This window comes from Harmonia axyridis, chromosome 4, assembly GCF_914767665.1.
Source record: "Harmonia axyridis chromosome 4, icHarAxyr1.1, whole genome shotgun sequence".
Classification (NCBI taxonomy): Eukaryota; Metazoa; Arthropoda; class Insecta; order Coleoptera; family Coccinellidae; genus Harmonia; species Harmonia axyridis.
The window spans coordinates 5,616,620-5,628,420 of record NC_059504.1 but is presented as its reverse complement, the minus strand read 5'-3'; the positions used below and the strand labels follow the sequence as shown (position 1 = coordinate 5,628,420).

Here is an 11,801-nt window from a genome sequence, read left to right as displayed (position 1 = left end):
ATGACCAAGCAGATTTTTTTCTCTCAATATTCGAGTAGAGGAAATTGATTCACTTCCAATGTTTATTAGTGGAGAATAATCGAAGAAAAGGTGCAACAAGTGAGTAATTCTCTTTTTACATAGAGAAATTTATTCTGCTAAACTGCTTTGAGACTCAATAAAATTGAAATCTTACTCCTCAAATTATCTACCTCTACCATTGCTTATGTCACAAAAATTTACTGAAACTCGGGTGAACAGAAAAAAAACGCAAGTTTGAATAATATTTTTACAATGTTTTTATTATTTTTGTTTTGATTTTGATGAATCCTTCATTCTTGAGGAAGAAAACAAGAATTGAAAACTCTGTGAGCATTCTAGAGCCTTTTTGCTTACATATGTATTTATAAGTACTATTTTCATAAAAGATAAGATGAGAAGCATCGATTTGTCTACCGCATTGCTTTCAATAATAGTTCGAGAACCTGATTCAAAAATTTTGAATCCTAATAATGGAATTAACAAAATTTTCTTCGAAAACTTAAAATTCAGAAGCATGTATTGCTACGATAATACTGAATACAAAATAAAACAATTTTCATGAATTAACTAACATGTCCTTCTTTTCATTTTTCTTCAATTTTAATGAATTGGGACAGGTAGAACACTGTAATTCTACAGTCCTCATTTTTCTCTGAAATCTAACTGACTGAAATTTGACATGGTTTTTTTCAATTGAGAGGTATACGTAATGCTCCACAAAAAAAATTAATAGAAGCAAGCGATGCAAATTTATACAACCAAATACTTAATGTTTCAGCTCACATCTTTTGAATCAATCTATTCCCAGAGATAACAACATTGGAAATGAGCGGAGATTGTTATCGAAAAAGTTTGAAATATAAACATTCGTACTGCGTTACCTAACCACAAATCCGGTGACTAAACACAGAAAAAACTCTCAAAATTTTCTCATCCTTTGAATCATAGTTTGCCAGTCATAGACATTTGATTCGAATGAGATAATTTTCCATGATAGTTTTTTTGAAATACGTAGGTAATGTCATTCTTACGATTATTTTCTAATCAAATTTTTCTTTACAGCAAAATTTTTAATTGGAGCAAATTCATTTTTTTTGTGTGTCCCTTATTTCAGAAAATTTTGGATAATAATCATTATGAGAATTATTCTGATTCTACACGCATTTATTGTTCTAGAAATCTTGAAATGGAATAAAACTACACCACTAATTCATGATTCATACACATGAGCACAATTGGGGACAAAATAAATCTGAAATCAACCTTCAACTCGCAGTTCATGGTGAAATTTGTCCAATATATGTGAAACCTTAGGGAGATGAACTGAATGAATAAAATTATAATAATTTCATGTTGGCTCCTGGAAAATTATTGTAACGTAAGATCTATTTTAAATTAACATAAAAATAATGCAATGATGTGCTTCGGGTATAGTGTTGATGTTTGACTTGATTATGAACCTACTGTATCCAAAACAAGCATGTAGAGGTGGTCATGATGAAGAAACGTGATTCCTCACTTAGTTCAACAATTATATTTACAACGCACAATTTTTGACTGCATATAAGTATTGAATCATATTGCATCCTGAAATATATACTGAGTGACATATAATAAAGGGTGTTTTTTTTAGAGCTATAGAACTTTAAATTGCAATAAAACAACGATGGATTATTCGATTGACATGAATTTTATTTATGCGCAGGATAATCTTGTGGCATTACATTTTAAATATGATTTCTGGCATATGACCGCCACGGCTGGCTCGGATGTAGTCCAATCTGGACATCCAATTTTCGATGACTTTTTCCAACATTTGTGGCCGTATATCGGCAATAACACGGCGATTGTTGTCTTCCAAATGATCAAGGGTTTGTGGCTTATCCGCATAGACCAATGACTTTACATAGCCCCACAGAAAGTATTCTAGCGGCGTTAAATCACAAGATCTTGGAGGCCAATTCACAGGTCCAAAACGTGAAATTAGGCGGTCTCCAAACGTGTCTTTCAATAAATCAATTGTGGCACGAGCTGTGTGACATGTTGCGCCGTCTTGTTGGAACCACAGCTCCTGGACATCATGGTTGTTCAATTCAGGAATGAAAAAGTTAGTAAGCATGGCTCTCTACCGATCACCATTGACTGTAACGTTCTGGCCATCATCGTTTTTGAAGAAGTACGGACCAATGATTCCACCAGCCCATAAAGCGCACCAAACAGTCAGTTTTTCTGGATGTAACGGTGTTTCGACATACACTTGAGGATTAGCTTCCCTCCAAATGCAGCAGTTTTGTTTGTTGACGTAGCCATTCAACCAGAAGTGCGCTTCATCGCTAATGGACGTAGTGCGCGATACGTATTCCGCACAGAACCATTATTTTCGAAATAAAATTGCACTATTTGTTCGGGCGTGATTCTATTCATGATGAATTGTCAAACCAAACTGAGGATAAATCACTTGACAGCTGTTAAATCGGTCGCCATCTTGAACAGTAATGCCAACTTAAAGTTATATACCTCGAAAAAAACACCCATTTTAAGAAGAGCAACCTACAAGTTAAAATGTGAAAATAATCGCTCAAATTGGCATAAGGGTGCAAGAGAAAATTAACTAGAAACTTTTTTGAAATTTTGTCAGTTCACTTAATTTTGCTGTTTTTAAATTTCCTATTATTTGGGCTCCAAGGGCGCAATTGGCACATGAATGACTGAGTATCCAAAAAATACCAACTCCAGCATTTTCCAAATTTTTTTTTGTTCATTTTATGTATAAATCACCGATGGGCCCATCAGTATGGCAAGTAATTGGTCCCTGCCATATACACCTTCATATCAGAGCGTGTTAACTTTGGCGTATAACGATTGGGTTCACGTCCCAAAAGGTGCTGTTCACCAAGAATCTCTTGAGCTAGCAAAGAGTCACCACAGAAAAAATGGCTCTTAGGATTAAATTTCAGAAAAATTCATCCGTTGGAAAAATGAGGTAAAATTTGAATATAACATGGCGGTTCAACACGTTATTCTATTCTATGTTACTTAGTTTATATTTCAGACTGTAAAATTGTTCAACTAAGGATAAACCTACACTGGTGATATAGGTAATACTGGTTGACTAATATTTGTTCAACTTTATTTAATTTTCTTCTTTTGATGTTGATATTCCGATTCTTATAGCTTACTCCATTCCATCTCGAGAGGCTACAAAAGTGAATTGAGAATAATAATTTATTCTGGTCCCACGTCTTGTTTTCGTTTTAGAGGAGACTCCAAATTTTTTTTTACTTGAATAGGAAAGTAATCAGGATTTTATGACGTCAATGATGGACTGGTTTAAGAAACTCATCAAATTTGGGCGTGTTCAGTTTTATTGATGATAAAAAGTGTTTGAAATAATTCTAGGAATTATCTTTTCAAACAGTGCTGAAGATTTAATAGGTCAGAAAATGACGGTTTGCTAAGAAAAATATATTTTCATAAGGCTGCTTATATCATTATTGAAATTAAAAATATTCTTTGTCCTAACCCCTTTGAATTGAAAGGTAACTCATGGACGTTAAAATATCGAATCTTTAAAAATATTTCAATCACCGTTCCAAAATTGTATCGAAACTTTAAAAGCCGTTCTGATCCTCCTATCTCGATCCGATCCATGAATTTTAAAGGCTTAAAATCAATGAATTAACTTCTTGGAAAATATACAAAATATGGTAGTTATGATTCGGAATAGATCTTCATCACCATCAAAGTTCTTCATTCAAAGGTTCAAATCAAATATTCGATTCATAATTCGGTAAAGATAGCTGTATGCGGTTCACATTGAATCATTTGATGTTCGACAGATGGCAGCTCACTTTAAAAGTTTTATTGATAGAATGTTTTTATGCGGTGTATGAAAATATTGAATCATTGTCTAAAACAACAAATTGTTCTGGAAAAATTTAAACTAGGATTCCATAACAGAGCGAACGGTAGGAATATTGAAAACATATCACTGATGGAAATATTTTTGGAAACTCATTTGTTCGATTGTCCCAAAAAAAATTTTTACGAAGGTAAAATGGTTGCATTTTTTTGATTGATGTACCAGTTGAACTCATTCATATTTTTCTCCCAAAAAGGTTGTCACACCTCTTAAGGAAATCATCCTACAATTATGAATTCAGTTTCAAAAAATAAGTATTCTGATATTCACACATTTCTACAATTTTCAGAAAACTGCTTGTAGGAAATTTTCTTTGTCAAGTGATGAAGATTTATTATGATGGATTTTATTCCTTCGAATTTAGAGTGCTATCTAGATCTTTTATATGTGAAGATAATTCACCAATGTGAGTAATTAATCATTACCAAAATAATTGAAATGATTTCAAGGTCGAAAATAATTGCTGGGACCGCTTCATGTTGTATCTTTCTGTTTATGTTACCAACTTTGATAACAAAAGCAAAGTTGGAGAATCAACTTCATTGCTTTGATGTGTTGATCCACTTCATAGAAGATCAAAATAATTAATGATTTCAGGTAATCATATGTTGACCTTGAATACTCTGCGAACGAATTATCTCTTTTTTTTTCATGCCTATGTGGAGCCATATCGAACTTTTTTGTATGTAGCAATTATTTCGTCTATTTGATGATTAACAGCGAGATATTTCAAGAGTCTACATCAAGTTAGCCGAACTGAACTCTACTGTATAATGCATCAGATATGATGAATCTATCAGTTACCTACGTTTTATTTTATTGCCAGGAATTAATTTCTGGAAGATAATTGAAGAAAAAACGTCCCTGTATTTTTTAAAAAGAAATTAATTAAGTATAGGTGTTTGGTACGAGTCCAACAAATTATCCTATGGTTTTGTATCTCTGAAACTAATTCAATAATTTGCGATATATTCACAAAAAATGGGGAATACACTGACGTAAAGTCGAAAACTATCATCATTCAGGCGCCTATTGCGCCTGGTGAATAAAGAACTGTATGCCTAAATATACTAAATGTGAGTTATTATGACGTCATTAATTGTTGCCGTTTAGTTTACCTTTATAAATTATAACGCAAATTGATACGATCCTCCTGAAATTTAGCTTGAATATAAGAGTGATCATTTTATACAGGGTGTTCCAAAATTCAATATAAAGATTCCAGGGGCATATTTATCAGGTCAAAATAAGACTTCTTGCTATAAATAAGTGTATGCAAACGCTTCATAACAGAACTACAGAGCGCTAATGTTTCAATTTTATAGATCTTTCAGTTCAAATATTAATATCAAGTTCATTCGCATGAGATATACTTCATGCAAAATTGGTTATTTTTCTGAATACTTGTCTACTGCATGAGAATTCGATGCATAAATTTTTTTTTCGAAGGCTACAAACGAATACATCCACTTAAAAATTATGACTCAAAAAATGTTACATGTCACAATGATACTAATTAAATACCTACTTATCTTTATCATTAAGATCTTCTCATATAATTCAATTAATTGTGAGTTGAAATAGAAAAAATATTTCTCAATGAACAAATTCGAATTATATCTTCTTCAAATTCATAACATTTCATTCGTAATTCTTTGTTTACAATATCGTTCGGTAATATTCCACACGAACTTTTAATTGTATCTATTGTTAGACGTTCTCGTTTGTTTATAAATATTGCAATGACTAACAAATTTAAACACTCAGCATAAACTCCATTCTACGTCACTACTGTTCAAGATCAAGAGGCTGCAGATCTAGTTTTTGGCTGAAGCTTCGGGGATTTCAACATGACGTTAAGAAACGAACTTGTTGGTTATATTGACCAAAAGAAGAATTTTTTTCAGTGGAAGGAAAATTCCATTATAGATATCTTCAAACTATCATATGTAATCAATGATTGAGATTACATGACTTGAATAACATTGAAATTTTTGGCTTCTTGTCTAAAAGGAAGCTGATTTATCGGAAGTAGAAATTTCTATCATTTTTTTTTTTAAGTTGAAAAATTTTGAGAAACATAATGATTCGCATGAGTTGTCATTCTAATTTTACTGCAATTTATCAACAATGGGCGACTGTCATGTTGATATTTTATTATGACAACCTTCACACATATCAGTCACCTACTTGGAAAATTTATGTTCGATTAAAATTGGACGTTATGCGAATAATTTTAATGAAGTAATCATTTAGGAAATCTCAAATTTTAGTGAATAGCAATTCTAATATGGAATGAAATGAGGTTCCATAAATGATCTCTTAATAAATACAATACTGGTACAAACAAGAAAAAACGGATACAAAACAATTATAGGTAAGTAGTTATTTGTTTCAGCAAGAGGGGAAGACTTTCCTAACACTTTTCATTTAATATGATAAAATTATCTTGAATTGACTTGGCAAAACTCCAAAAATCTTGGTAAGAATTTATTAAAAAAAGCAATAGCTAAAGCGCGATGATCTCCCTATCTAAAAAATATAGTTGTACAAAAAACTGCGTTGAAAAATACATATATAGGGTGTCCCATTTTAGAAAAACCATTCTTTCTCTATATCTCTGAAACGGAACTTAATTTCTATGATCTGTTATGATTATCATATAAACAAAAACAAAATTACTGGAAAAAATGTTTTTGAATTTTTTGAATATCACAAACAGAAACCAAGATAAAGCAAAATATTTCAAACGGACATTTTTCAGAAATCTATGCAACAGATTTATGATCTGCTTTCCGATATCATATTCTTTTGAAAAAAGGGATAGAGATACTAAAAGATTTTTTCTCTAAGTCTTATAATTCTCGAGATGCTTTCAGTGAGCATCGAACTTGGGACACCCTGTATATTATAGTAAACCACAGCAATTAGCAGTGTTTTTATTCCTTAAGTAGTATCAGCTTTTGCTATTTTGACTTGAAATCTTCAAAGAATATTTCTGACAATAAAAAATACATCCTTACATCGGTCAAGATGTTTTCTGTGCAATACCTCCTAAATTTCTCAATCTCGCTGAAACATCCAAGAGGAAATTGAAACCATCTCCGTTCCCTTATCTGATTTCACCTTTGATACACCTGGTGGCTCGTATAATTGAAGGTTCTAAGGTCAGCACTGTTGTCATATTCAACACGTCCGTGGAAAGGAGTTTGGAGGAGTTTCTAGTCGAAGCAATGCTTAATTACACTTATAATGTGACGTAAATGGAAATAACAAACTTACTTTATAAAAGAAACGTTCGCATAATTCAATTATTTCTGCTCTTCATGCAGGAGAGCAATACCGGTGGTGCATCGAGTTGAGATCAAAGATGGCTAGGCTGATTTATGTTTTTGTTTCTCTGGTTGTTCTTGTGAATTCGGGAAATATACGTAAGTAGCCTGATAAATCTTAATGGATAAATAATGATACGTTCCTCGGGTACTATTACTTTGTTGTAATAATATAGGATTCATGATATTTTTCAATTTTTTGTCGCGTTTTTCATGTTATTAATTTTTGTGTGAATAAACAGTTTTTTCAGTCGTTATTATGGAATGTATGTAAATATTCATTACGTTAATGCGTATTATGTTGGTTCTGTTCATATAGATCGATTATGAACACATCGCAATTTGATTTCAATTGGAACAATAATAATAGTAAACGTCTTTACTATACGAAAGTTAAGCTTTAGCTATCTTCACATTTTCACCTACTTGATTTAGTTTTCAATGATAAATATTACATTTCCTCATTTTTAGGGCATATTTTTTATTCAATCATACATATATTTACTTATTTTACTCAAATTTTCGTAGATAAAAACATCATATTGAAAAAAAAATCTTTAAAATAAATAATCAATAATCAAAATAATGTTGCAAATCAAAAAGTTGTTTCAATGTGAATTCGAATTTTCACTTCGAAAACATCTTCAATGGATGTGAATTGTTTTATTGCCAGACTGCCCTAGAATTCTGACAGACCTCTCAAAATAAATGCTAATTTAAAGAAAATGAGGATATTACTGGCTTGAATACATGAGCTTTTTTTCAGCGTTTGAAGGCTCCTAACTTTAGCTGCTGATTTTTTCGCATGGTTCTGACAACACTAGGAACACTAAATGTTACACAAAGCCTAAATTTCTGTTCCATATTCACGCCAAATTCAAATTCGTTCGAATCTGTTGTCATTGAAATATTGTTTTTGTTTTTTTTTTTCGATATTGTGCTTGAATTTTCTATACCAAGTGTCCCAAATTATCGTATACAGACAATATCTAGGTTATTTGACATAATAATGAAAAAATTTAAGAAAAATGCTTTGAAAAACATCAAAGTACCTTTCCAATGATGTAAAAAAGGTTCTTACATTTGACAGCCCTGTGGTAACTACCCCTCAGTTTTTATTTTCAAATGGCACCCCCTGAATATTGTTAATGAAAATTGTGTGTCATTCTATTTGGAACATAACGATGGCACATATTTTTTTATTAATAGATAACAACAAAAACATTAACATTCTGTGTATGAAGAAACATTTGAAGCAAGTTTTTTGTTATGAAAAAAACTCGGTTTTTCAAAACAAAAAATTCATCTATAATTCACATATGTGAAGTTTGTAGAAACATGGGTGGAGGCATTCCATTCCAAGGATAATTAGATAACCTTAAAGATGTCACAAAATATAATTGTTTTTGTTGTTATTACTAAAAAAATACGAAGTATGTGCTACCGTTGTATTCCAAATAGAATGACAGTCAATTTGCACTGACAATATACAGGGGGTGCCATTTGAAAATAATAAGTGAGGGGTAGTTATCACAGGGCTGTCAAATTATTATGTAAGAATATAATGTAAGAAGCTTTTACATACATCAATATGAAGGTATTTTGATGTTATTCAAAGTAATTTTTTATTTTTATTATAATTATTATATCTCAGTTACATACAGATTTCATGGTTATATTTCATTAATATATGTTGGTACTCGGAACTCTCCTGTCACGGATGTATCTATTATCTGTTAAGTCAGCGTTCATTTCAATTTCTGCTCAGAAGTTCTACCAACCAAAATTTCTCAAGGCAAAAATCAACGATATTCATGGAAATATTCCATCGATTTCAATGAAAATTCGGTGAATTAGAGAAAATATTATATAATACGCTTATAGGAAGGTTCATTCTGACACTCGTCCATTAAAAAAAAAAAATATCAATGTCTTTTGCACTTTGTATTACTTTATTGTTGAAGTCTCAAGAGGACGTTGCCGATGAGAAAATAAATTTCTCCAAGTCCTTGTAGTTTATTTGTTTTCTATACCTTCTAACCATTACCAAGGCAACCGTCTATTGGTTGGATTATGAAGCGGATAATAAAAATTCATTATTGATGATTATGGGTTCTAAAGAACAAATATCTAATTATATCTACTTTAGGTGTTCATTCTTGGAGAAAATTGAATTGAATGCATGAACAATAACACATAATTCATATAATGAATATTCAATTATGAGTAATTAAATAATTTCCTCACATTTATGACTACAAAATACGCTTTCATTCAATATTTGTTCATAAATTAGTGACATTATATATGAGGAGCTGTCTTTAAAAGTGCAAAGTACAGTGTGGATTATTTTTCTTATTCGCAAAATACGAATTTCAATAATCGATGTGATTTTCTCTATTTCTTCAATTGTGATTGACCCAATACATAAAAAATATAGAATATCGATAGATAAATAATACCTTCTCATCTACATATATGATACTTATCCATGTTATTTTGTTTATTATTTTTTTCTTCAAATATTTTTACCAATTCATTCAAATATTAATTATATGAGATGTAAAACTTATTTATTTTCCCAATCTTTAGAATGCATTATACCTTGAAATTTACATTCTGTACTTCGAAATCATACCTACAATCACGAAGATGCCAAGGTCGTTTGCATATGCGCCATCAAAGCAAATCGCTAAGTTGTAGTTCCTGTATTTAACGATTAATAACATTTTATAAATTTTCCAGCTGACTATATCCACATCTGCCACAGATCAGATCCGGAATTAACAAAATGTATAAGAGAATCTATCGAATTTTTAAGACCTCAGCTCAAGCATGGCATACCTGAGCTAACTGTTCCTTCAATAGAGCCATTATTTGTCAAAGAAGTTGCAATTTTGAGAGGCCAGAGCAACAACTTAAAAGCTTTCCTCAGAAATATTAATGTTTACGGCGCCAGCGATTTCGAGCTCACAAAATTAAAGTAAGTTTTGGTCATTTATATCGAATCTGTAATATATAGGGTGAGTCTTGAAATTGTACATTTGAATCAACTATAGATTCCTCTCAATGAATGAAATCATCCACCATACTTATATGGAGTTTGAGCCTCATATATAACTTGGTTGCTTTCAGTGCTTTATCTTATATTTTCATCTTAAGTGTGTTTTTCTTTTTTTTCTTGATATGATAATATATGTAGGTACTTTTTTCAGAGTTAACGTGGACAAAAGTATTTTCCGTGTTGGAGTGAAAATTCCAAAGCTCATGATGGAAGGTGATTATGAAATCGATGCTAAGATCCTTGTAGTACCAATAAAAGGAAATGGAAAATTCAGAGCTAATGCAAGTAAGTTTTGGTTCACATCTTGTGGATACCCATTGATGTTTTTTGTTATTATACTAATTGGTATATCTTCATTGGTCATATTCTAATCTAATGAGTTCTTTCAGCAAACTGTGAGGGACAAGCAATCCTCAAAGGAGAAGTGAAACCAGACGAGAAAGGCATCAGGCATTTAAAATTCACCCAATTCATATACTCAATCAATTTCGGAGACTACAATATAGAACTTGATAACCTCTTCAACGGTGATCCAACTTTGAGTAAGTTGAAAATATGCAATTTTCTTTACCAGAAAAAAAGGTTCCAGACCAGGTCATTAGACAGATGAAAGAACTTTTAAAAGCTTTTGACTTCATTTTAGAAGCATATGTTTCTAATTTATAAATACTAAATTGTTATATTTGCATAATTCTTATTTTTCAATTTCAGGTCAAGCAGCTATTGATGTTCTTCATCAAAATAAGCCAGAATTTATTGCAGCATCACTCCCATTTATAAACACAAAATTGTCAGAAATTCTCTTGGAAATGGCCAATGGAATTACAAAAAATGTTGATTATGATGAAATTTTCCCAGAATAAGAACGTTGCTACGTTTATTGAATTTTTTCGAAATGCCTGGTTTTCTACAGAATTTTGATATTGTTAGTCCGCTTTTCATTAATCTTTTATACCTACAAAACGTCATGTAAAAGCTGATTATAATGATACCTTTTCAGAAAAATGTTTCTACTGAGATTATTGATTTGTTTGATCTATACCTGTTTTTAATAGAATTTTTGATATTGTTATTGCGAGTTTTATTCATATTCCATCAAACCTTGAGTCAGATCTTACATTTCTGGCTTTCAAAAAAAAAGCATAATACAATACATGATTTTTTATAAGCGGAGACAATAGAAATCTGCGAACTCAAAATAAACAACATACTTTCTCAAAATCATTGATTGATTTCAATGTAAACATGATAACATGCATATTTTCAGTCCAGGACTTCAATACCTACTTCAAATATATCTCTGGATAAAACTGTTCATTTCAATGGTCACATATAAAAAACAAAAAACCTTAATTCATTTAATGGTAATAATTTCACTCAGTAAGTATTAATAATAAGAATTCCAGGGAATGAATCGTTGTTGAATGTGATACGAAAAAAATCCAATACAATACCTCTTCTA

The 11,801-nt window shown here is 31.2% G+C and overlaps 1 protein-coding gene across 1 annotated transcript; it reads left to right on the top strand.

The window, feature by feature from the left end:
* The first annotated feature begins 7,214 nt into the window (after window positions 1–7,214).
* LOC123678763 (circadian clock-controlled protein daywake-like) lies at window positions 7,215–11,411 on the top strand. The gene is made up of 5 exons (XM_045615965.1): window positions 7,215–7,374; window positions 10,021–10,258; window positions 10,491–10,624; window positions 10,729–10,881; window positions 11,051–11,411. Exons 1-5 carry the CDS (start codon window positions 7,314–7,316, stop codon window positions 11,200–11,202), a joined length of 738 nt encoding a protein of 245 aa, XP_045471921.1. The 5' UTR covers window positions 7,215–7,313; the 3' UTR covers window positions 11,203–11,411.
* Window positions 11,412–11,801: the final 390 nt, after the last annotated feature.